We start from the raw sequence: 23,875 nt of genomic DNA, 5'->3' as shown, positions 1-23,875 counted from the left end.
TGAGCGGTTGAGCGTCCGACTTCAGCTCAGGTCATGATCTCACAGTCTGTGGGTTCGAGCCCCGCGTCGGGCTCTGTGCTGACAGCTCGGAGCCTGGCTCCTGCTTCGGATTCTGCGTCTCCCTCTCTCTCTGCCCCTCCCCTGCTCATGCTCTGTCTCAAAAATAAATAAAAACATGTAAAAAAAAATTTTTTTTAAAAAGAGACGGGCCATAATCAAATCACCAGGGTCCAAACCCCCTCTCTCCAAGTCAAATGCAGCTGTGTCTCCTACCCACTTCTCCTCTTGCCCAAGTCATTAACTGCAGCTAAGATTTTTAAAACTCACCTCACTAAGAGATTTTCCAAGACTCGTGCCCTAGACAGGAGGAGGGAAGAGATCGTGTTTCTAGCTTGTAAGCCCTGCCTTGCAACTTGCCCCTTGAGACAAGACACTTTCTCCTCTTTCCTTCTGAATGGCTCTTCCCTATGCCCCACCCCCCGCCCTCCATCACCTTCCCCCCATCCTCAGCTCGGCCCAGCCACTTAATTCAGCAGCCATTTGTCCCAGCGCCCCCGACCCCACACAGGTGCACTGTGTACTTACCTGCTTTCAGAAAAGTAAGTAGTTTTTTGGTGGGCAGCCAGTTAAGGGGACAGAGAGCAGAACACAGCCCCCTCCCTAGGGGACTGCCCCCGAACATGTTATCGGGTGCTCTTGAAACCCAATGCCTGGCCCTGCGGGGCCGCCAGGTGTGCCCCAAGACAAGGTGGTTTTTTCCTCTCCAGGAAGGAGCCTCCCCTGTGGGGAGGGGGTAAGGGGTTCTGCTTCCTACACTCGGGGCTGCCTGGGCTGCCCTGCCAGGTGGGATCTTACCTCCTCCAAGGACCCTCTGACCGGATCTGCTTTTGCTCTCTTCCCCCTCCCCCACCCCAGTGTTTCCCCCATCACTTCTCAGTTCCCTCCTGACACTGCTGGGTCATTCAAGGTTGAGCGACCTCCGCCCTTCCCAGCATCCTGCTCCCCAAGCCTCCCCTGACTGCTGCTGCCCCGTGAGGTCCCCCTCCCCGCCAAGCCAAGCCTGTCACTCCTCTGTACAGGATGCAGATGGGCTTGTTCAAGGTCAGACAGCGCCTCGGCTAAAATTCCTGCTCCGTCACGTCTCGCTGTGTGACCTTGGGCAAGATTCTGAACCACTCTGAGCCCGGTGTCCTCATCTGTAAAATGGGGATAAGAGAGTCCCCACATCTGAGGTTATTATTGAGAGGATCCAGTGACATAAAGCTCTGAGCCCAGCACAGAGCACGTTTAATAACTGTCACTGGTAACACAGAAACCATAATGGTATCTTACAGCACATCCATGTTCTAACTTCCCCCGTTTTGACTCTGAATTCATGGTTTCCGCAGTATTGATTTTTTACAGCTTTATTTTTACCTTATAATTTGTTTGTACTTCAAATGTACCGTGAATTGAGCTCAATCCTATTCCCTGAGGGCCACCTCAGATATTTTTTTATCATGTGGCAGGGAAGACAGACACACAGACTCACGGACACCAGCAGAAATGACCAGAAAGGAGACACAAAAGGGCCAGGGCTGAGAGAGGGAAAAGGGAGGAGAGAGCAGAAGGAGGACTAGAGGGGGAAAAGCTGAGCAGGTCTGGCTAGAGCCAGGCGCTAAGGAGCAACCGGGACGGGCGAGGCTGGCCCTGTCCCCACCCTTACCCCGAGCATCTTAGAGCCCGTTGCAGAGACTGCATTTGCCCACTTCGAGACGGGTAAGCATTTGGGACAGCAAGACTGAGAAATGATGGCAGACTCTGTATGGAGAGAGACCCCGGAGGGCTGGCTGGGGAATCCAGGTAGACTTCCTGGAGGTGAAAGGACTAGAACCTGCCCTAAAAGCACAAGGAAGGTGTGACGGGCCAGAAAGGGGACAGAGAGAGGCATTTTAGGCCCTTGTGAGCAAAGATTGAGATGAGGAACTTAAAGGAATCCTCAGCAGGAAAACTCCCTACCCATCCCCCATCTCCTGTACACACACACACACACACACACACACACACCCCATATACCCATACACACACACACACATACACACACACACACACACACACACACACAGAGCTCTCTGGAGGGGCCTCTCTCTCCCGTCAGCACCCACAGTGTCATCCACACACACCTGACAAAGCTCCGAGGCCCTTGTCCTGGCTGCAGCCTTGTGGACCTTCTCAGGCAGCTCTATCCCCTCGCGTCCCTCCCCCACTGGGCCCCCTGCGTGGGGCACTCGGAGGGCCTGCAGACGTCTCCAGAGGGTCGGTCTAGAGAGTCCCCCAGCTGTGCTCACCCGGAGGCCTGCGAGGCCCCCGAGAGCCCCCCAGGCCAGCCTGGCCCCATCACAGCGCAGATATCTATCTCTCCTCCACCTTCTCGGTGCAGGTAACCACAGTGCTCTGCGGGAAACGTGAGAGGTTGGCTCCCTTGAAATGGAGAAGGAGGTCAAGAGACACATTTCCTAACTTTCAAAAAGAACTGTTTGGGATAATTAATCAGCACATCACCAACACCAAGGGATTGTTTTATATCAGAAGACATATAATTAAGGAAACAATAGCAGGCTTGTTGTATATTTTGTTCCTAAAGAATGCTAATTATGTTTAGCACCCTGACACATCCAAAGGTTCTCCCCAATATTTAGAAATCAAACGGAACTTGGCTGCGAGGCATCGCTTTGCCTCGGCTTAGAATAGGGAGGGTTGTGGAGGCAAAACAGGCCTCCGACACGTCTTTGAATCAGCTTTTCAGCCTGTGATTGCTACACCAATGAGGAAGGGCTCTTGCCATTGCTAAACCGCACTCGCTATTGCTTAATTACACCTTCAGATCAGCACCTAATTTGCTTAGGGTGCAACTGAGCAGCCGTGGGTGTAATTGCTTGCCAGGACACTACTTAGCAACGCAGCCACAGCCGGAGGAAATTGGAAGCCAGGCTCAGCTCTGCTCGGAGAGGCTGTGGCCCCATGGCCGTGCTTTCCAGGGCCCTGGACCCCTGGAGGCCAGAAGAGAGGAAGGCAGCCCCGGCCCAGCTACTCCCTGGAAGCAAGCTGGCTGCCGGGGAGCTCAGAAAGGTCCCTCTGGAGCTGTTCGGAGAGCAACCCGCCCTGGGCTGACCCTCCTGGTGGATCCCTCCCCGGATGCCCTTCCAAGGAGTTGGCTCTAGAATGCAACAGCAGCCCTGCCCAGGTACTGCTCAGCTATCCTGGTGGACCCTGTTGGAGCCTGGGTCCCAGGGGTACGCCGTGCTGGGGCACAGCAAGAAAAGGGGTGGCTAAAGGTGCTGGCAGCCCACGGGGACAGGCGTATGACCACAGGCACCAGACCCCAGATAAGGGACAAAGTTCCTTCCTAAGATCCTCAAGCCCAGTATGGTCAGAGTGGCAACATCAAGATCTTTGGTCCCCACAAAGGAAGGCGAAAGCACCCATGTCTCCCGCCCCCCCAAAACATACACACAGCGATCTTCTTGGAAGGAAATTCTCCACATGGGAGGAGGGCATCAGCATCTGCAGATGGGCCTGCCCTGTGTCCCAGAGGGGCCGCCTCTCCGCTCATGCCCCTGGGGAGCTCCTACCCAACAGGGCAATGGTGTATATCCATGTCTACTCAGAAATCAGTGCATGACCTCATGGAGAATAGAATTATTAAGGTATCATGGTATTGCGGGTTAAGCTGCTACAAGATTCCTGTTAGAGATACATCCTAAAATTGTCACTTGAGAGAAGGTGTGAGGTCGGGAATTTGCTTCAAATTAGCAATGGGGCGGGGAGTGCCTGGGAAAGGCAACCAGAACAAGACGGACCTTGAGTTTATCATTTGTGGGAGTTTGCTTAGGCTGCTATAATAAGCACCCCTGACAGGGCACCTTAAATAACAGAAGTGTATCGTCTCACACTCCTGGAGGCTAGAAATCCAAGATCAAGATGTCAACATGGTTGGCTCCTTCCGAGGCCTCTCTCCTTGACTCGTAGATGGCATCCTTTCTGTGCCTTCATAGCATCTGCCCTCTGTGTGTGTCTGGATCCAGATCCCCTCGTTTTATAAGAACACCAGTCATAATGGCTTTTATAGGAACGCCAGCCCACCTCAATGACCTCGTTTTCACTTGATTACCTCTGTAAAGACCCTATCTCTAACAAGGTCACCCCCCTGAGGTACTGGGGCTGAGTGCATCCACATAGGAATCGGAGGGGACAGAATTCAACCCATAACATACTTGTTGAAGATGGAGAGTGTATACCTTATACCATTCACTTAACGGTCTATAAGCCTGCATTTTTTTTTCATAATAATGGGAGGAAGGGGCACGCAAGGGGGGTAAGGCTCCAAATACATGTCAGGTCACCAGAGGAACTCCAAGGAGATAAGACTTCAAAGAAAATCCTAAAATGCAGAGCTGTTTCAGAAGAGACGAGGCAACTTTGGAGGTAGTGAGCTTCCCAACTCTGGAAACATCCAAGCCCAGGCTGCATGACCACCAGTAGGGCCTTCTGTAGGGTCCCTTATCCGGGGGGAAGCTGGGCTTCCAACTCTTGGTTGCCAAAAAAAAAAAAAAAAAAAAGCCAGTGCTGTCTTGGGCCACAATGACAGAAGTAACAGTGGCCAAAACATGGATGAGAGAGTCCTGGTCTACATGGGACTGAAGGGACCCTGGTGCTCCATTCCAGGAACCCCACTGCAAGGGGGACATTAAGCATGTAAGAACGACAGCATTACTCCTAGAGGGGGGCAGCCAGGTGCACAGGGAGGTGGAAAGCATGCTGTGACACTCAAAAAGGCGTGAAGAATTGGCTTTTACCAGTTTCTTTTGTATCCTATAAAGATCAGAAGCAAATGCAAACAAATACACACACGTTTTAGGTATTTCTTTTAAACTAATGGTACCCCATACACACTCCTTTCGCTCTATCAGTGGGCATTTACATATCTTGGAGCTGCTGCCATTTGAGAACATTTTTTAAAATATTTATTTATTTGGGGGACCGTGCAAGGCAGGGAGGGGCAGAGAGAGGGGGGCGGAGGATCCAAAGCAGGCTCTGTGCTGACAGGTGCGGGGCTCAAACTCAGGAACCATGAGACCATGACCTGAGCCGAAGTCAGACGCTCAACTGAATGAGCCACCCAGGTGTCCCTAGAACATGCTTTTTAGCTGCTGCATAAATCCTATTCCGGGGCAAATTATTTTACCAATCCTCTACTGATGGATATTTAGGTTGCTTCAAATACTTCCCTACAGCAAACAATACTTACTAATTAACCTCATACATATATCACCTCACATAACGATTATACCTGTGGAATAAATCCACATAAGTGAAAGGAAGAAAAGAAGAAGGGAAGGAGGGAGGAAAGGGGTGCCTAGACAATGCGTCTGGGCTCCAGGGAATGGCTCTCCACCCTTCCTGGAGACAGATATGGAAACATGGGTGAAAACCACGAGTGGACAGGGTAGAAAGGGCCTAGGGTCAGGGTGGGATCTGTTGGTTCCTATCTCTTTGGGTGACCCCAGCACAGACCCGGCTTAGCCTCTTTGGCTGGTAGAAGAGAGCAAGTCCAGGGTCTGGGAAAGAAAGACACTGCCCCAGCTGCCCTCCGTCCCCCCATCAGTCTGCATCAGGAAGCGAGGCCAGAGAAAGCAACGGGCAGGAGGTCAGTAGCAAGGTCCTGACCGATGGCGGAGGGAGGGCACGGGCTAATGAAAGGCTTGTAAAGTGCCGGCTCATAGTAGCTGTTTGAGGCGTCTAACCACTCCTCTTCCTCTACCCTCCTGAGGCTGCCAATGGGTCTGGGCTGTAGCACATTCTAAATAAAATCTCCTTTTCAGCTGGGAAAACTCAAGATTGGGGGAGAAGGGAGCAGGTGTGGGTGGAGGGGGTGGGGAGAGAAGGGCCTTGAAAGTGCTCTGGCTTTCCATAAGCGTCAACACTGACTACCCCCCCCACCACACACACACACACACACACACACACACACACAACCAGGAGGTCCCTGGAGCTGAATAAGTCCCCTCTGTGCTGTCCCTAGGTGACAAGTAGGGAAAGGGACATGTTAATCAACATGGCATCGCTTACAAAGCAGTGGCCTTCCACGTGGCTTTAGTCATCACTTCTGTTTCTCATGACGACAGAAGTGCAGTCATTTAGAGCAGGGGACAAGAAGGGGTGGGGGCGAGCCCTTTGCAAGGCAGACCAGAGGGGGCCCAGTGAGGCCAGGGAGCCAGGGCAAGGAAGCCAGCTGTACCCCCAACCCCTTACACGGCTCCCACAGACACACTTAGTTACGCCCTCCTGCAACGGCCACACCTATGCTCACCTACACACACTCACACACACTCTGGGCAGGCTCTCTCCCACGAACACAAATGTTCACAAACATTCCCGCACTCCCAAACATTCACAGGCACGCGTGCCCTCCGAGTTACTCAGCTTCCCCTCCTCGGTGCACACGTACTGGGGGTTCGCGCCCCCTCTGCATGGCGTGACCTCCGGTAACTCCAGAGTGGCAGATATCTGGGGCTGTGACATCCAGAACTCCGGGCTGGGAAAGGGGCAGTTCCCAGCTAAACGCACGCCAGTGGAGAAAAGACTGCCCAGAGCAAAGCCGTTTCTCGATAATAAAGGCACCTTCCATAACATCCCAGCCAACGCATAGAATCCCGGCCAGAAGTCGAGTGTGCGGACTACAGAGGGTGCACTAAGGGCCGGAGGAGGGGGCAGAGCTCGCCGAAGCCCAGCTCACACCTCGGTCTCCAAGGCACAGAGCAACCAGTGACCCAGAAGAAGGAATGCCTCTTTCTAAGCTTTGCAGACACAGCCTGGACTCCAGCAGCCCCCATCCCCCAAGACCTCGTGCCCACCGACACATCCATGCGTGCGATCCACATGCTGTGTAAGCACATTCAGGTACAGCCACTTGTGCGGCCGCGGCCACTAGCACGCAAGGTACACAGCCAAACTCAGGCACAAAACTCTCTTCCTTATTATGCTCGCTCCAAGGGACCCAAGCACGGATCCTTCAGCTTGTCCTTGTCCTGGGCTGATGGTGATGATGCCCTCAAACCCCGTCCCAGGCCGGGCGCCCCATAGGCAGGGCCTCAGAAATGCCTAGGCCCCCGGGAACCCTGCCCTGAGAACAGGATCCGATGAGCAGGATCCCCCACAAGTGACTCGACCTGTCCCCTCTGACCTAGCACCAGGATGAGGCCACTGCCTGCACAGTCCTAGCTGAGGGAAGAGGCTGGGCGCTGTGGAGCCCTCTAGGTGCCCACTCTTGAGTCTGCAGTGGGTGTGTGGGTGTCCGAGGGGAAAGGGAGGCAGGGTCTCCGGGATGCCCTAGTTCCCATCTCCCAAGTCCTTGCAGCTTCTTGGAGCCCCAGGGGAGACTATGTCCAGATCCACCATTTCTAAATAAGCCAGTCCATCTGACAGGGCTGCAGGATCTCACTGCCCCCTCCCCGCCCCCAGCCCCTTGGTGGGCTTTTAGGTGCCCAGGTGGCACAGGGGAAGGACAGGAGGCCAGCCTTGAGACGCCTGGCTTTAATGACCTCTCCCCGTGGTGACTTCTGACTCTTTACGTTCCATTGGCCTCCCTACGAGAAACAGACTCTCCGGCCTAAAGAGAGGGTGCCGCTGGCCCAGGAGCCCCCACCTCTGCCCCAGGACGTTGCCCTGAAGAGAGGCAGGGGGAGGAAGAGGAACTGAAGAGGATGCCCCGGCCAACACCCTCCTCCTCCTCCCTCCACCATTCAACTGGGACAGGACGGAGTCCAGCCAGAGAAACACCCGCTGACTTCGGGGAGGGGGTGGTCCCGGCCGCCCCCCTGCACCCACCCCCCCCCCGTTTCCTTGCTGGCTCCTCCGGTTTAGGGGGGAGGGGGAGGAGCACCCACGTTCTCCGGGGAGCAGAGCGAAGCCCCGCGAAGTGACCCCGTTTCTGAATGAAATTGAGGTGCCATTTTCATCTTCTTCCCAAATGTCAGCAGCGTTAGATCAGATTAGGAGCTAATCTCTTGCCAAAATTCATTTCCGAACAAGAGAGGTGGCTGCGGGCGGGTGGAGGTTTGTTGTTTGTTTCAGTATCCCCGCCCCCACAGACACGCACTTTCTCCCCCGCCCCCCCCCTACAGGGGTGAAGTGGGGGTAGAGGTCGAAGAGCCCGCTCTGCGGGCCCGAGTGGGGCCTGGGGGAGGTCGGGCCGCGGAGCCCCGGGCGCAGCAGGTCGCCCGCGTGGGGTTGGGAGGGCGGCCGCCCGGGGCCGCGAGCTCCGCAGACGCGCTTTCTTCTCCGAAAAAGCTCGGGCGGCTCCGAGGCCCCGGGATGCTCCCAGGGCGTCCTTCCTCGGAGAGGAATAGGATCCGGGACCAGAGGGGGAAAGGCCCGAGGGACAGGCACTGAGAGAGCCTCGAGCCGGCACCCCTTCCTCCCGGGTGAGACCAGGTCCCCTCCGTAAACCCCGCCCACCCCCTCCCCCAGGCCCCCTGCCCCCCCAGCCCGCGGGCCAGGGTGGTAAAAAGGAAAGGAAAGGCCATTGCGACCTAAAGACAGAAGAGGAAAGGGGGGAAATAAATGCCCAAACGAATTGGTCAGTACCTTGCAGTCCTCATTTGACAAGTGACCGGAACACAGCCGCTGGCCTGAATGCATAATTACCCCCAAGTGAAAATTCCCCATCTAATTTGATATTTGGTTCTTTGCAGAAGCTATAGCCTTCGTAAATAATATACAAAGTAAGAAACCTAATCCCGCCTGCTAGAATGTTTAATTCATCATTATGCGAGCTAATTGGAAGGTGATTATATGGTAATTGCTCATTAGTGGTGTATATTTATCGCTGTACCTTATGTCAAGGCCATGGGAATTGTGTAGAGTCTGTTCTCTCATTTCAAGGATCAGTTTCAGAAGCAGGAGCGAAGCAGGCAAGATCAAGTTCTTCCTGACGTCAGGTCCAGCAGAGGGCTATGGAGACCCGAGCTATATATAGGGCCTGAAGCGGGCTGGGGGCAGGGGTGGCCTGGGACCGGGCAGAGGCGGGTAGTGGGGAGGTACGTGGCACCCACACCACTGCCAGGAAGCCCGTCCTCACAGGGAAAGAAAGGAAGGGCTTGAGGCTGGGGGCCCTGGACCATTTTCCAAACGCGACCCCATCCCCACTCCAGGCACCTCCCGGGCCTTTCAGGTGCGTCTCGACGTCAGGCTTTTTGCTGGGAGAGGAGACCTTAACCCTGCTCTTTCTCTTGGACTCCTCTGGCCGTGTGCGGAGGGGCAGTAGGTTTGGGGTAGAGAAGGGGAATGTCCCGGAGGACGTGGACACTTGGGTAGGAGACGGGGAGCGAGAAGGTAAGGTTGGATTTGGAGAGAGAGCTAGAATTTGGAGGCTGGAGACTTGGACTGACTTCCTCCTCCACCTGATCCCAGGAGAGTGGGGCAACTCCTACCCCCCTGCCTGGCCAAAATTTTCTCTCAACTCCCCACCCAGAGAAGCGGGGTGCTGGCCCCACAGGAGTGCGCTGTTGGTGCCTGGGGAGGGAGCCCAGAGTCCCTCTGCGGGAAGGGGCGAGAGCAGGGCGAAAGAACTCGAAGCCAGAAGAAAGGCGGGACCTGAGCCCAGTCCAGCCCCAAGGCCTGGGCCTGAGCTGGGAACTTGGGAGAGGCAGGAAGGCAGGCCTGAAACCCCGGGGGTGCGTGGGCTCGGTCTGCGGGCGGAGGTGAGGGCTAGGACCCGGCCGCGGGCCTCCGGCAAATCGGAGGATCCTCCCGGACTCTAGAAGACCAACCTCCGCCGAGCGTCCTTGCACGTGGGCCTGAGCTTTGGCGCGCTCTGGCGCCCCCTCGGAGGAGTGCGACGCGCCTTGCCCTATCCGGAACCCAGTCCGGGGCGCCGAGCACCCCTACTTTCGGCCCCCGGGGCCCTCCCAAGCCCCCTTCCCACTCCCGCTGGGCAATAGGCACTAATGAACAAAAGGCCAATTAGACGCAGGGGCGCGGCTGATGAATGGACCTTTCGCTTTCAAGCGTGGCACCGACTCGGGTTTCCCGTACGGGGTCGCGCCGGGAGAAGCCGCCTCCCCGAGCGGGGTCACGGCTGGGGTCAGCGGGTTCTCAAAACTCCCTCTTCCCCCTCGCCACGGCTTTGGTTGGGGGCGGTAAATCCGGCGGTCCGGCGATGGGCCTGTCTGCCGCCCCGCAACTCGGCCTCGGGGCACCCCGACCTCACAGGCCCCTTCTCTCTCCGGCGCGGCCCGGGGCTGCCCAGGGGCGGCACCCACTCTAAGGCTGATTGCCGGAATGATAAAGGCCGGCCTAGAGAAATGCGCCGTTACCAAAAACGGCTGTTGTTTACCAAACTCCCGATCGATCGAGCGGTCGCGCTGCAGCAGCCATCCGGGGAACCCAAGCTTGTCGCCGGACGCACACAAGCCTGCTCCCCGAGACAGACAGCTGCTGTCCCGGGCACGGCCGCCAGCACGCGGGGACCTCCACCCACACCCAGAGCCGCGTCCCCGCGGGTCACACACGCCCCGGGGCCCTTCCCGTTGCAGGGGATGCACAGCTACAGCCGGACTCCCAGATACACAATCCGCGGGAGACTCTGGCACGCGGACTCCGCACTCCAACTGCGTTTGTGCACCTCGGTGGCCGCTGCAGCCACGCAGCTGCGCGGTCCTCCCCCAACTCAGTGTAATCTAGACGCACAAGGAAAGCTGGACCCCTTGACACGCGCGCACCGTCCACACCAGCAGCACTGGCCTCTTCGGCCTCGAACACGCAGTTAGCACAGTTAGCACCCACAGATCCGGACTCAAGTCCTGGCTCAGACGCGCAATGGTATCTCCGCACAAACACAAGTGTTTCGCAGACCTCACTGTTACGCTCAACCTGTGACAAACACGCAGCCACGGGGCTCTCGCTGTAACGACATCCACCCGCTTATTCCGACTTAAAACTGCCCACAGGCGGGCGGCCCCGACCCAGAGGTCCCCACCGCGGAGCGGGCCCGGGGGCCGAGCCGCCAGAGTCCCTCCCCAATCAGCCTGCGAGTCCGAGACTTTGTTCCCTGCGACTCCGAGGCGGGGACGGGGAGGAGCCGAGGTTTCCAGGGCCGCGCGCAGGCCCGAGCCCCCTTTCTGCCAGGCCCACTTGGCGTGGCCGCCCGCCTGTCACAATCCGCCCCTAGCACAAAAGTGGCCCGGCAGGTTCCGGGCCGCCGCCAACGCTCCCGCTCCGGCTCGGCTCGGCTGCCAGGAGCAGAGTCGGAGGGGAGTTGGGGGCACCGGACACCCAAAACGAAAGCCAGAAAGGGGTAACCGTCCCGGAAGTCCAAGGTTGCTCCCACCCCGGGAGTTTCTGGCGTCTTAAAAAGCCACCGCCCACCCCCTCCTGACGCGGGCCTGCGGAGCGGACCCTTGGCTGCGCAGAGGAAGAGGACCCCTAGCAAGAAAGGCACACGGAGCCCACGTGTCCCTGGCAGGCGAAGGTAGCTGGGGCACAAATGCATTGTACACTGCGCTTGACTTTCTCAGGGGAAGGCAACTGAGAACGCACCCCAAATCCACTTGGCACACAGGGGTACACGCAGGGAAGGCCCACGAGCCATCAGCAAGGGAGCAGGACGTGGATCAAATGTAACCGGCATCCCCGTTCGGGGCAACGGGCGGGACACTAGGCACACCATGCGTGCAGTTCGCCATGTGCAGGGAAGAGCACAGAACCTTCCCCCCGATGCCCAGAGAGCCCCGCCAGGGGCATCGAGGTCTGGCACCCGTAGGAGGACGCAGACCTGGGGCACATGGCTCCCACGTACCCCTACCCAAAGGGCTCCATCCAGCCCAGCATGCGCTCACTGCGAGGGGGACGCGGCCTCAAGGCACACGCGCCCCGCACCCTGCCCCGCGCCCCGCGCCCAGATAGTCATCGTGGGATGGCATCTCGCAAATATTTATATTCCTCAACGCCACGGCAGCCCGCGTCCACATTAGACGCTCTAATCCTGCCAGTTTAAATAGATGAATTAATAAAGCAAACGAGCGGCTAATAAGCTGACTGTCCTGCCTTTTTGAGGCGGGGGAAGGACTCGAAAGTGCGCCAAATTTGTTTGCAGTGGATCAAGGCGAGCCGCCTCTGCTTCACTTTCTTTATCTTAATTCCGACTTGAAAAGATATAATTATCTAGTTTGAACAGAGCTGCTATCAAATCCTTCTTTGGGCCGGGAAGGGGGGCGTTGGAGTGGATTGCGGCTCTCTGAGCCGCTCGGTGCAGCCGGAGATAGCGCGTAATGAAGATATGGAGGCCCGAGATACAAAGGGCATTAACCTCATTAGCATGAAACCTTTTCTTCTTACCATTGTGGGACCCTTTCAGCCGCCTAATCCCCCCTATTTTCAAAGCTTGGTTTGTAATAAAGCTTTTAGGTTTTTTTTTTTTTTCAAAGCTAATAGTATTCTCTGATGATTTTATTGCTGTTACACTACATAGGACGTTTACCAAAAAAAAAAAAAAAAAAATCTTTGCCACTCTTTCCCTTTTCTTGTACTTAAAAAAAGTAGATGGTTTCTGCAGAAATAAGCCTTTTATTAAGATGGGGGGGATTTTTTTTTTTTTTTCTGCAAAGGCCAGTCAGAATTTTAGCATGTGCTCCATGTTTGAGGCATTCTGGGTTTGGGGAAATGTGTGGAAAGGAGAAGGTAACTTGTTTAAGAAAAGGGGGTGGGGTGGGGTAGCAGTGACTGCCAGGCACGAGGGACGGGACAGCCATCGGACAGGGAGGTCTCCCTGTTAAAGCAGCTGGAAATCCAACTTGAGTTTCCAGGATACCTAGGGCAGCACCTGTCCCTTTGAGAAGCAAGCCTGGGTCTCTCCGAACAGCTCGCCTCACCCTGGCATGCTCCTGCAGCCAAACGTTCCCCACAATACACACACCTTCCCAGGGCAGTCTGCATGAAAATGTACCGTGGACAGCCAGGGTGCTCCAGAGGAACAGAGATGGAGACAAAAAGGAGGGACGGGGCAGAGATAAAGAAAGAGAGCGAGAGAAACCAAGAATGAATTCTACTTTAGAAGAGAGGAGGGGAGGAAAAAAAAGAAAAATTTCCATAGTGCCCTATAGTCCCCACACGTGCATGGAATGTCTAATCTTAACTTTTCAAGGCAGGATGTTAACAAAGCTTGTATTTTTGCCCTGCATTGTAACTTGGCCTTATCACAGTGTAAAGGGTGGGGAGATTGTCCTAAATTATGTCCAGGCAGCCCCCCTGGATCCGTGGATTAAGAGATTAAAGGAGACCACTGGGCAAGGCCTCCTCTTTCCCCTTCATATTCCCGGTATGATAATTGCTTAAACTGATTTGCACTTTCACAAAAGCTCGCAGGACGCTTTGTAGCTCGAACAGAACAGACGAGGTTTCTCTATCAATGGAAATAAAACTGATTAATGCAGCCTATCAGGATAAGAAGCAAATGAAGCATGCAAAAACAACCTCGTACCCCCAGAAGGGGGAAGGAGGAGGAGAAAAAAAAAAGCTAAGTTTCCTCCAAGACTGGTTACAACTTTTTCTTTAATGTTAAAATTAAGAGTTGAAGGTTTCTCAGAATGCTTGCCTTATAAGGCTGCTGAGGCCCTTGGGCTTGCCTCATCACCTTCAGCAGACTGGGGCTGGAGAGATGAAGGAAGGAAGGAAGGAAGGAAGGAAGGAAGGAAGGAAGGAAGGGGAGAAGGAAGGAAGGGAAGAAGAAAGGGTGGGAAGAAGGAAGGGAGGAAGAAAAAGGGAAGGAAAGGAAGGAAGGCAAGAGGAAGGGAAAGAGGGAAGGAAAGGGAACGGAGGGGAGGGGAGGGGAGGGGAGGGGAGGGGAAGGGAAGGGAAGGGAAGGGAAGGGAAGGGAAGGGAAGGGAAGGAAGGAAGGAAGGAAGGAAGGAAGGAAGGAAGGAAGGAAGGAAAAGACTGATGGGATGGAGGAGCTTGCACTTTGGGGTTTGAAGTCAGAAGCACAATTTAGAAGTCCCAGATTGTGATTCTGCTAAGTGTTTCCTCCAATCCTAGGGGAATATTCTTCAATGCATAACTATACATCCCAGGGTTTTTTTTTTATCTAGAAAATTAAGAGAGGTAAGCATTTTCAACCTGAAATTCAAACTGATCTCCCTCAGTGAGCCTTGTAATGGGCAAAGGTCTGGTTGGAAAACTTTTCTCCCATCCCTTTTCTGAAGGACTTAAGTTTTCCTAATCCTCTCCCTTCTCCACCCTCATCTGTCTTTAAAATGCCCAAGAATCCATCAGTCTGGCCCTTTTGTGGGTGAGGAGCCTGGGTTTCTTGAGCCTCGCTGGGGAAGGACCACACTCAAATTATAGATACTTAAAAAAAAAAAAAAAAACTCACTTCAATTTCTCAAAACGACTACTCTGAGGGCATATTGATAAATCTTTATTGACAAAATATTGACATTGACATACTTCTTGGAAGTATATAGTGTGTTAGAATTCTAACAAATTAACACAAAACACAAAAATATTTACATTCTGGTATAGAAGACATTAAGGAAGCATTTGTCACTCTCTTTAGTAAGTCTATGATCTTGGAATAGAAACTCAGTGCTTGAAAACTTGCTGCCATGTCCTTGGCCACACTTAACATCATCCCGCTAACTACAGTCCTTCAGTTTTTGCCACAGATAGATTTAAAGTTTGGAATGGCCTTTACAGCGAATGGTTGAATTTGGCCAATCTCTCCAACCACCAAAAGGAGTTTACTTCGTGGTTTTAAGCCTTCAGGATGTTAGGAAAGGGAATGTTCAAGAAATAGAATTAATTTAGGGTTTTTCTTTCCCAGCACAAGTCCTGACTCCTCTTGTGGGCACCCTCCCCCGCCACCCCCAGCCCCCCATCCTGCTCCCCATTTCTCTGTAAGAGGACCCCTATCGCTGAGCCTACTTCATGTACCTTTCACAATCACTTTGACGTCAGAAGGTATAAAAAAGTGTTTACAGACTGCACATTCTTAGAAAAAAAAATCAAACTGAAAAGCACACAGAACCTGTCTTTAAAAGGAAAGAAAATTACAATTCATTTTCTGTCTTTAGATACCATTCACCCAACAACTGCTACATGCAATTCAAGTTTTTGAACAGGTGTGGGATGGGGCTGGGTATGGAATTTCGATTGTTATTATGACTAATTATTTTTAAAGATTGTGGGGGGGGGGGGGACTCTGTGAAGTGCAAAATAAAAAGTCCTGTGCTTGGTTGGGGTTTTCTTTCACCATCATTATTATCATTATTAAAAAAAAAAACAAAACAAATCAGGACTGTGATAAACGGAATACCTGCCAATCATCTCCTCTCGCTGGTTTGGCGTTTGACTGACAGCTTCCCTTGTTCAGAGCGCCTTGGGCTTTGCCACTTTTGGATCTCTCTCTCTTTCTCTCCCTCTCTCTCTCTCTCTCTCTCTCTCTTTCTCTCACTCAGCTGCCTCTTTAGACAAGGGTTGCATGTTGATCAAGAAGCCTCCGTCCTCTGCCATATCCGCGCAGCCTGGGATCAGGACCCTGCGCCCTCGCTGCTCAAAGTCTGCGATGCACCGAAGATCTCTCTGACTCCCTCTTCCTTTTTTCGGTGAATGTGTGTGTGCGGTTTGTTTTTGTTTTGTAGGTTTGTTTTTTTCTTCTACCCCTCCTCTCCCTGTCTCTGTTTTGCTCCGCGTTGTCCGTTTCGGTTTGTGTTTTTAATCATCTGAGGTCACGTCTATTTCCTCGGGACTCGCCTGCTTGGTGGCGATCCTCCACCGGTTAATATGGTGCGTCCCTTTTTTCTTTTGTTGGGAATCTGAGCCTTCTTCCTCCAGCTTCTGTCTTTTGAATTTCGTCCTTCGGTTCTGAAACCATACTTTTACCTGTGGATGAGATGCAGATTGGGGCGCGTTAGTTCCTCCACAGAGCCCTCCTACCTCTTCCTCCTCCGAGTGGGACTGCGGAAGTCCTGTCCCCCCGCTGCCCTCCAAAGGGCGGGCCTCCCCAAGGCCTCCCTTCTGGGAGCCGAGCTTCTGGTGCTGGCAGATAGGAAGCCTGGATCCCTACTCTTCTGGGCCCTGGCAGGGCGCTTCCCTCAGGCCAGGCGGCCCAAGGGGCAGTGCCCCCCACTCGCCTGGCCCTGAATGGCACACCCACATCCTACTGAGAGCAGAAGCCTTGCAAAGCATGGGAACCCCCTACACCAATAATAAGTGAGGAAAAATAAAAAGAGACAGGTCCCTAACTCCCTCCACCTAGCGAGGGCAGGGAAGGCCTCCTTCCAGGGCTGCAGCAGCTTTCTTGTACAAGACCCAGTGTGCTTTGTATTTTGTCTGGGCAGCATTGCCTAAATGTAGCACCTCCTCTGAAAGGCCCGGGCCCTGGGTAGGCGGTCAGGATTGACCTGAGCTTCTCTTCCTTGCCCAGGACACTTGCAGGTGAGCAGAAGTTGGGGGGGGGGGGTGGTGGTTAGTGCTGGAAGAGGCCAGGGGGGATGGTGGGAGGCAGAGGCCTGGGGACCAACCCAGCTGTACCTTTCCAGCTAGGAAAAGAGACTCAAAAGTGAAAGCTTCTGAAAGACCTTGGGATAAAGAGGAAGTAAGAGAGAAACTGAGAAAGAGGAGACAAGAGACGGAGTGCCCTCTCTTCCTTTATCCTGACCAGCCCCAAGACCCACCAGGCCCAAGTTTCCAGCCTTGGTCACATCACTTCCCACCAGAGTGGGGCTGGCGGCCTCATCTCCCCAGAGCAGCTGTTAGATGTCCTGGGGGAGGGGGGGTAGCGCTGATGTGGGACTGGGCAGCAACCCCATCAACCCCTGGGGGCGCTGGGCAGTGGGTCCCCACTCAGCCACCAGACCAGACTGTGACACTGTCCCAGCTTCCCAGCAGGGCGGTACCACGAGGGGAAATGGTGGCGAAAGCACCTCCCTTGCCCCCGGGGCCTGTCCCATCCGGAAAGCAGCAACCCAGGCCCCAGAAGCCCACTCCGCTCCCTCCCTTTAGAAGGCCGGCCCAGGTCCCGGCTTGCTCTCCCCAATGCCCAGTCCCCCAAAGTGCCCCATGAAAAAGCCGAGCTGGAACAAGGCTGAGTTTAATTTGCTTTGAGTTTGCTAATTGAGGGGAGGACGGTTCATTTCTCCCCGGCGCTCGCCCAAGGCGCGCGTCGGTGCGCTCGGGGCTTGACACGCACACAAAGAGCCCAGGCAGCGTGGGCAGCGAGGCGGACAAAGACCACCGCGGCCTCGGCTCTCCAGGAGAAATCAGCCGGGCCGCGCCTTGTGCCGGGCCCCGCACCAACCCGCGAGGCCCTCCTCGGTTTTGTCCAGGGGGACGTTTTAAAACAAAAGCCTCGACCCCTTTGCGCCTCCCAGGAAAAGTGTTACAACTTAATCTGCCCGAAAACGTTACTGTTTGCCGGGAACTTTGACCCCGCCCTGGGGCTCCACCTACAGTAGCGATTACTGTAGCCCTAAGCCCCCTCCCCGACCCCAGCAGGCCCAGCCAGGCCCGCCTCCTGGCCCTGTGGCGCCGCAGGGCTAGGTCCCCGGAGGCAACCCTTCTCTGCAGCCTTCTAGCTCAGTTCCGCTCATTTAAGGACGCACCTAGGATGTCTAGCCTCCACCTCTCGGTTCTCCGATCCCCTCGAGGAGAGTAACAGGAGCCCTCGGTGTGAACCTTGGGTCTGCAGTGGCACAGAACTCGCCCTTAACCCACTCCCGAGACCTCTCCAGACTTCAGCCCCTTGCGGGAGAGTCTCCTCCCCTTCACCCTTCTGCATTCTCCTTCTTCCTGGACCCAGCCGGGTCCCCAGATTCTAACAGAAAGCCTCACCGAGAGTGCACAGGTGTCTTAGCCAGGAACTGTAAGTCCTGCCGAGCCAGACAGAAGGAGCTATTCAGCCCGTCTGTCCAGAGACTGGGGTGGGTCCACTCTTAAGAGTCCCTTGCTGGAGCCCAGGGAAGCCAGGCACCTCAAAACTTACACATTCTGAACCAAACGTGGAACCAGCTCCCGGGTTCTTTGCCAAAGGCCCTCCCCGAGCTCCGCACTTGTGGCCTAGCTGCGTGGGGCCAGGGATGCGGGCTGGGGTCGCCGGGCGCGCGCCTCGCTCACCTGAGTTTCCGTGAGGCTGAGGCTGTGCGCCAGCTGCTTCCTCTCGGCGCCCACCACGTAGTGGTTCTTCTCGAAGGCGTGTTCCAGCCTCAGAAGCTGGGACGGGGAAAAGGCGGTTCGGATCCGCTTCGGCTTGCGGGCTAGCGCGTTGTGCAAAAGGAAGCTCTCCGGGCTTGTGTCGTTCCCTGCCGGGAACAGAGCAGAAGTCCCGTTAGAGAGCACGGTCCTGGCCGGGGCCGCGCGCTTCTCCCGAGCCGGGCTGGCGGCGCACGGCGCTCATGGCCTTCACGCAGCCGGTGCGGCTCGGCCCCTGGACACCCCGGGCCCTCCGGAGGCGCGCGAAGAGGATGCCGGCCCAGCCGCCGGCCCGGAACACCAGGGCTGTACCTACGCGGCCCCCACCCGGCAGCTGCCCCGGCGGGACAAGTCCCCAGGCTCCTGACCCCGGCGGGCTTAGCAGCCGCCCTGGCGCCACGGGCCTCACCACCTCCGCGCCCCGCGCCGGGGGCAGAGGAGCGGCAGCAGAGCCAGTCCCGGGGATTGGCGCCCAAGACCCAGAGAAACTTTCTCTTCTTTCTAACCTCGGGGAATGTTAACCCCGGAGTGGAGAGGCGGTGGGCCGCTATCCAGAGTTTTCTCGGGGACTTCATTTTAAATTATCTAAGTCTCTTCCCCTCCGGGGACGTACAGAGGACCGGCCGGGACCGAAATTTCGCCGGCGGGTGTGGCGGGTTTCCGCAGTCACTGCCTCGCAAGGACGCGGCTTCCGCACTGCCCCGCTCCGGAGAACTAGCAGACGCGAGCGAAGGGATCGAAACCCAGGGGTTGCCGAGCTGCGGGCGTCCTATGGGACGGTGCGGGGTCCCAGAAAATCCCGGCCACTTCGGGCCTGGTGGGGACACCCAGAGCGTAGCTGGCAGAGAATGAGGAAGGGAGCCCTAAACTTTGTGAGCAAAGACGGAGGAGTTTCGGGTTCACTCGTAAAGGTGGGAAATCGATTCACTCAAAACCCAAACAAAGAAAAACCGACAGTTTAGGAGAGAATGGGGGCAAATCGGGCCCCGGAATTAGGATGAAAGGTTGTTTTTGTTTTGTTTTGTTCTGTTCTTTATGGGGGGGGGGGGGCAACCACCGGATCCTAGGCTCTGGCAGGAACGCAAAGGGTTAATGAATGGACAAGCCACCGAGTATTGATCGGCTGGCTGTCGGGGGAGGTAAGTCTTTTCCCCCCTGGCTCCGACCGCTAAACTAATTACTCGGCCTCTTTTCTGGAGTTTTAACTTTCCTCCTACCCCCGCCCAGAGGAAAAAAACAAATAAAAAAAAAAATAGCAAGAAAGGAAAACACCCAAACAGATTTTTTCATCCAGCCCGTCTCCCGATCCGGTTCATTTCTTTTAAAAGAAAAACAAAATCACAAACAAAAACCAGACCGAACCTGCCTCCCCGCCGAGGACGCTCGGCGCCCCGTTTGAGCAGGTCTTGGCGAGAGTGCCGATCTACCGAGGTTACTATCCGCGCGGGTTCCAGGACCCTCCCCAGGCCTCCAAAAAAAAAAAAAAAAAGAAGAAGAAGAAACAAACCCCTTGACTTTGCCCTGGGGGCGCGAGGGTCCCCTCGCCGCCCGAAGAGGGTCGGAAACTGAGAAGTCACGGGTCTAGGCTTGAAGGGGCAAGGAGTGGGCGGCGAGCTGGATCTTACGAAGTCGAAGGCGAACCTGGCGGCCCGGCCGTGGCCGTGCCCCTCGGAGCTAGGGCAGCAAGGGCATCGCGGGGGAGACGGAGAGCCTGGGTACCCCGCGGGCTCCGGGACTCTGAGGCGGCCGACGCTCAGAGAAGGCAGTCCCAGCCTGGCTCGACCGGAGAGCCGCTCGGAGACAACGTCTCCGTGTACGCCCCTCTCGAAGGAGTCGAGCGGCCCCAGGCCAGCCCCCAAAGCGGCCGCAGCTTCGGAGACTGGGGACCAGCACCACGCCGGGCCCCTCGTCGCCCAGTTTCCGAGCGGGGCGCGCGGGCCGGCGAGCTGGGGGAACCTCCTCCCGGGCCTTGCCAAGCGGCCACCCGGCGCAGGCCGAGGGCAGTGCAGGACGCGCGGCGCGCTGCAGCCCCGCGACGTGGCACGTACCTTGGAAGCGGTGGCCCAGATATCGGTAGCGGTGGATGAGCCAGGGGTAGAAGGTGGACGGGTCCCGCTGCTGCGAGGCGAAGAGGGGGTGTGGCGAGTGCGAGGAGGGCAGGGGGTGGGCGGCCAGGGCGTGCGGCGGCGGCACCGGGTGCACGGGCACCGCGGGGTTGGGCGGGTGCGAGACCGCCTCGGCGAACACCAAGTCCGGGTTGGAGTAGACGCCCCTGCCGGCGGCGGCGGCGGCGGCGGCCGAGTGGAAGCCGTTGAGGAACGGGTTTATGGGGCTGGAGTTGGCGTAGCTGAGCGCCGCGGGACGGATGGGGTCCTCAGAGCGCGAAGCGGGCAGGGGACTGTCCTTGGCCACCAGCGACTCGATGGTGAAGCAGCGCTTGGGCGCCGGCTGGAACATGCTGCGCCGAGGAGCGAGCGCCCGAGGCTCCCGGCTCCCGGCGACCGCGGCACGCTGCCTCCGCCGCCCGCTGCCCGCGGCGAGGACGGACGAGAATTGGGGACTTGTTTGTTTGGGGTGGGGGTGGGGGGAGGAAAGGAAGAAAGAAAGGAAAGGAAAAGGAAAGGAGGGGGGAGGGGGAGGGAGAGGCAACGCCGAGGATCCCGAGAATCTTGCACCAAACGCGCCCAACCTGGAGAGAGGGGGAAAAAAATCCTTCCAGAAGAATTTGCAGGCGTGGATTGGGGTAATTTTTTTTCTTTTTTTTTTTTCTTTTTCTTTTTTTTTCTTTTTTTTTTCTTTTTTTTCTTTTTTTTTTTTTTTTGGCGAGATGGCGTGGGGGGGGGATCGGAGTTAGAGGCAGGGAGGAGAGGGGGGGAAAGTTTCTCGGGGGAGGCAAAAAAAAAAAAGTTTTCTCTCCTCTGCAAAAGGCGGGCAGGGCGCCCTAAGTCCAAGGACAATCCATGGAAGTGTTCGCTTCTTCACAAGTTGTGCAAACGATTTGTTAGTTCATGAGCCTAATTAGTGCGGGGATCACATAAACAGCTTCCTCCGAAGCCTGGTAAATGGCTTGATGATTGGTCGCTATTACTCGCCCTGAGGTGGAAGGGGGGAGACTCTTTAAAGTGCGTCAGAGGGAGGCGAGCGCCTGGGAACCCGGAGGCCTGGATCCCGGCCGAGTGTGGAACGGAGTCGGCGCAGCTGCCTCGGCCGAGCCTCCTGCGCCCGCCAGGCCGCCGGCCTCGCCGCGCCTTCGCCCCGCGCTCCCAGCTCACTCGCTCCCGCGGCGCCCGCTGCGGCTTCTCCTCCTCCTCTTTCGCCTCCTCCTCTTCCTCCGGCGTCTTCTCCTTCTCCTCCTCCTCCTCCTCCTCCTCTTCCTCCTTCTTCTCCTCCTCCTCTTCTTCCTCCTCCTCTTTCCCCACCTCCTCCCCCTCTGCCACCGCCTCCTCCTACACTACCGCCACTCCCTCCGGGGCACCCCGGTCCCTGCAGAGTCCCCGGCCCGTGCCGCCTCTGCTGCGGCCCCCTGGATCCCGAGCTGGTGGGACAGACGGACGGACAGACACGCAGATGCCTGGCGCCTAGCTCTCGGCCGCCGCTGCCTCCCGTGGCCCCGCGTCGGGGAAGCGGGGATCGCCCCGGGAGCACCGCGAGGGTAAGCAGGCAGGGGTGGGTTCCGGGCGAAGGCTAACGGAGCTGTTCGGTTACACCAGTTCCCACCCCCAGCACAACTCCCGGCGGTTTCCCAGGTGAGAAAGGAGCCTGGGCTGGGGGGGGGGGGGGGTGGTCTCCAACCACGCGTAGCAACGAGGTCTCAGGGTCGCGGTGCTCGCGATTGTTGACCCTGTTTGTTCGTTTGCAAGTTGAGACACGAGTCAACAGACCCTGCCCAGGCGCCAGGCTTCCAACCAGCCCTGCGGGCTCTCACTTTTTCTCTCTGGGAGCGTTCTCACCTCCTTACCCAAAACAGTTCCTTTGGCAATATCTGGGACCACGGGGTCCAAGGTCAGGGGAAAGACTGATGCGGTGTTACTATTATCGGTCCGTTGTCCCTTGTCGTTATTATTTTTGTTCGTTTTGTCATTATGACTATTGCTGTCCTTTTTGTTATTATTCTTATCATTATTATTACTACGATTATTACTTCTATTATTATTCTGTTATCTGTCGTCCCAGGGGCGGGTTGCTGTGCAGGGATTGCAACTAGGGACTGCAGATCGCGTCTCCGCTCCCAGGCCGTGTCCGCATTTTCGAGCTCGCCTTCGGTTTTGGGATGATTTTAGGGCCGAGTTCCCTCGTCCCCATTGGCTCGCGCAACGGCATAATTATGATCACATCCCCCAGGCTGCTGGCGCTGCTCTCTGTTTATTGGTGGTTAAAGATCTATTATCTATTCATCAGCAGCTTCTTTTTTCCTTTTTTTTTTCCCCCTTCTTGCCAGTTGCATTCTTCTAAAGTGAAGTACCAGCAGGTATTTTGCACGTTTACAATTAATGAGAAAAAAAAAATCTGGCATCCTTTAAATCTATTACTTAGAGGCCCATGCCATTTCTCTTAAGGAGGAAGAAATGCCTGTGTTTGGTGACTAGGTTGCTGTGAGACCCGAGAAAAGTCGATTGGGGGGGGGGGGGGAAGAGCAAAGTCTGAGAGGAGCCTGCAGCTTCATCAGTTGAGGGTCTGGGTTTTTGGACACACTTCCCCGCTTCCCCAACTACCCACCTCACTGTCCTGGGTTCTCCCCGGGCCCTCTGTGGTTTCATCTGATGTATTTTTATGTTCACATCAATTTCTCAACTTGATTCCAGGCATAATTTGCTTTGGGATGGGGAGGGGAAACCTTTTAGGGAAACCCTCCAGGAAAGAGTGGTTAGAATTGTGTTTTCTGGGTGTGTCTGGGCACCTGACCTTAGCTAACAGAGATCATCTGGGTTGCCCCCCCCCCCGCCCACCTTTCCCACAGAAGGCACATATACACACATCCATACCCAAGACAGGTGTGGACCTCCGCTTTCCCCTCATGCCCTGAGAAATCTGACTGCCCCTGTCTCAAGCTTCAGACCTCTGACGCCAGCTCTGGGCAGGGGTGGTGGCTGGGTATTCACCCTTAGCAGGTTCTTGTGGTCGTGCTTTGCAGAAGCACCCCCAACCCCCCATCCTTTTTCCCAGGCCCAAGGATACGGGGTGTCCAGTGCAGCTTCTGGGGGTGGGGTGTATCTGGAGATGTACCTCCCTATGGCCTGAACCACCGACCTCCAGAAATATCGTCTCCAGTTCAGAAATCCCTCCCTCAGTTAGGCTGTAGGGACATAAGCCCCACCAGTACCCAGGCCAGCAGGGAGCCTGAAGCCACCGAGAAATGGGAGGTCTTCTGGCTGTGCTAACCAGCAAGCCCAGAATGGAGCTAAAGGTCAGCCCTCCATTTCCAAAGCTGGGAAGAAACGCCCAGTTTAGGTGGGCTGTAGGTCGTGGATCCTGGAACCAGAGGGAGTCCTCCTTCCTGGAAGGCTCTCAAGGAGGAATGGAAGGTCAGGCTTGTCCTCAGACCAGGCTCTCCAAACTTGGCAGTTAGGCTCCAAGTGGAAAAGGAGGAGCACCAAAAAGCCCCGCCCTGGCCACAGGGTGGGGAATGAGCATTTAATTTCACAGTTCGTATTAG

General features: G+C 55.9%; 1 protein-coding gene across 2 annotated transcripts; it reads right to left on the bottom strand.

Annotated features, from left to right (window-relative positions):
* Window positions 1-14,431: 14,431 nt before the first annotated feature.
* EMX2 (empty spiracles homeobox 2) lies at window positions 14,432-22,649 on the bottom strand. 2 transcript variants are annotated; one of them, XM_027063217.2, is made up of 3 exons: window positions 20,271-21,615; window positions 18,148-18,332; window positions 14,432-15,915 (listed from the first exon to the last, which is right to left on the bottom strand). In XM_027063217.2, the coding sequence occupies exons 1-3, from the start codon at window positions 20,677-20,679 to the stop codon at window positions 15,748-15,750; spliced, it is 762 nt and encodes a 253-aa protein (XP_026919018.1). In that variant the 5' UTR covers window positions 20,680-21,615; the 3' UTR covers window positions 14,432-15,747. The 2 variants fall into 2 exon arrangements, with proteins under 2 accessions (XP_026919018.1, XP_026919019.1); XM_027063218.2 differs by lacking the exon at window positions 18,148-18,332 and having other exon boundaries at window positions 15,812-15,915; window positions 20,271-22,649.
* Between the last annotated feature and the right edge of the window lie 1,226 nt (window positions 22,650-23,875).

The sequence above is a fragment of the Acinonyx jubatus genome, chromosome D2 (assembly GCF_027475565.1).
Source record: "Acinonyx jubatus isolate Ajub_Pintada_27869175 chromosome D2, VMU_Ajub_asm_v1.0, whole genome shotgun sequence".
NCBI classification, from domain to species: Eukaryota; Metazoa; Chordata; class Mammalia; order Carnivora; family Felidae; genus Acinonyx; species Acinonyx jubatus.
This window is presented reverse-complemented; position numbering and strand designations above follow the sequence as displayed.

Excerpts from the sequence above, each read along its gene's own strand:
- EMX2 (XM_027063217.2), bottom strand. The coding sequence starts at position 20,679 with ATGTTCCAGCCGGCGCCCAAGCGCTGCTTCACCATCGAGTCGCTGGTG. Across the intron at positions 18,333-20,270 it reads TCTGGGCCACCGCTTCCAAG|GGAACGACACAAGCCCGGAG; the intron begins GTACGTGCCACG and ends TGTTCCCGGCAG. Across the intron at positions 15,916-18,147 it reads TCAGCCTCACGGAAACTCAG|GTAAAAGTATGGTTTCAGAA; the intron begins GTGAGCGAGGCG and ends TCTCATCCACAG.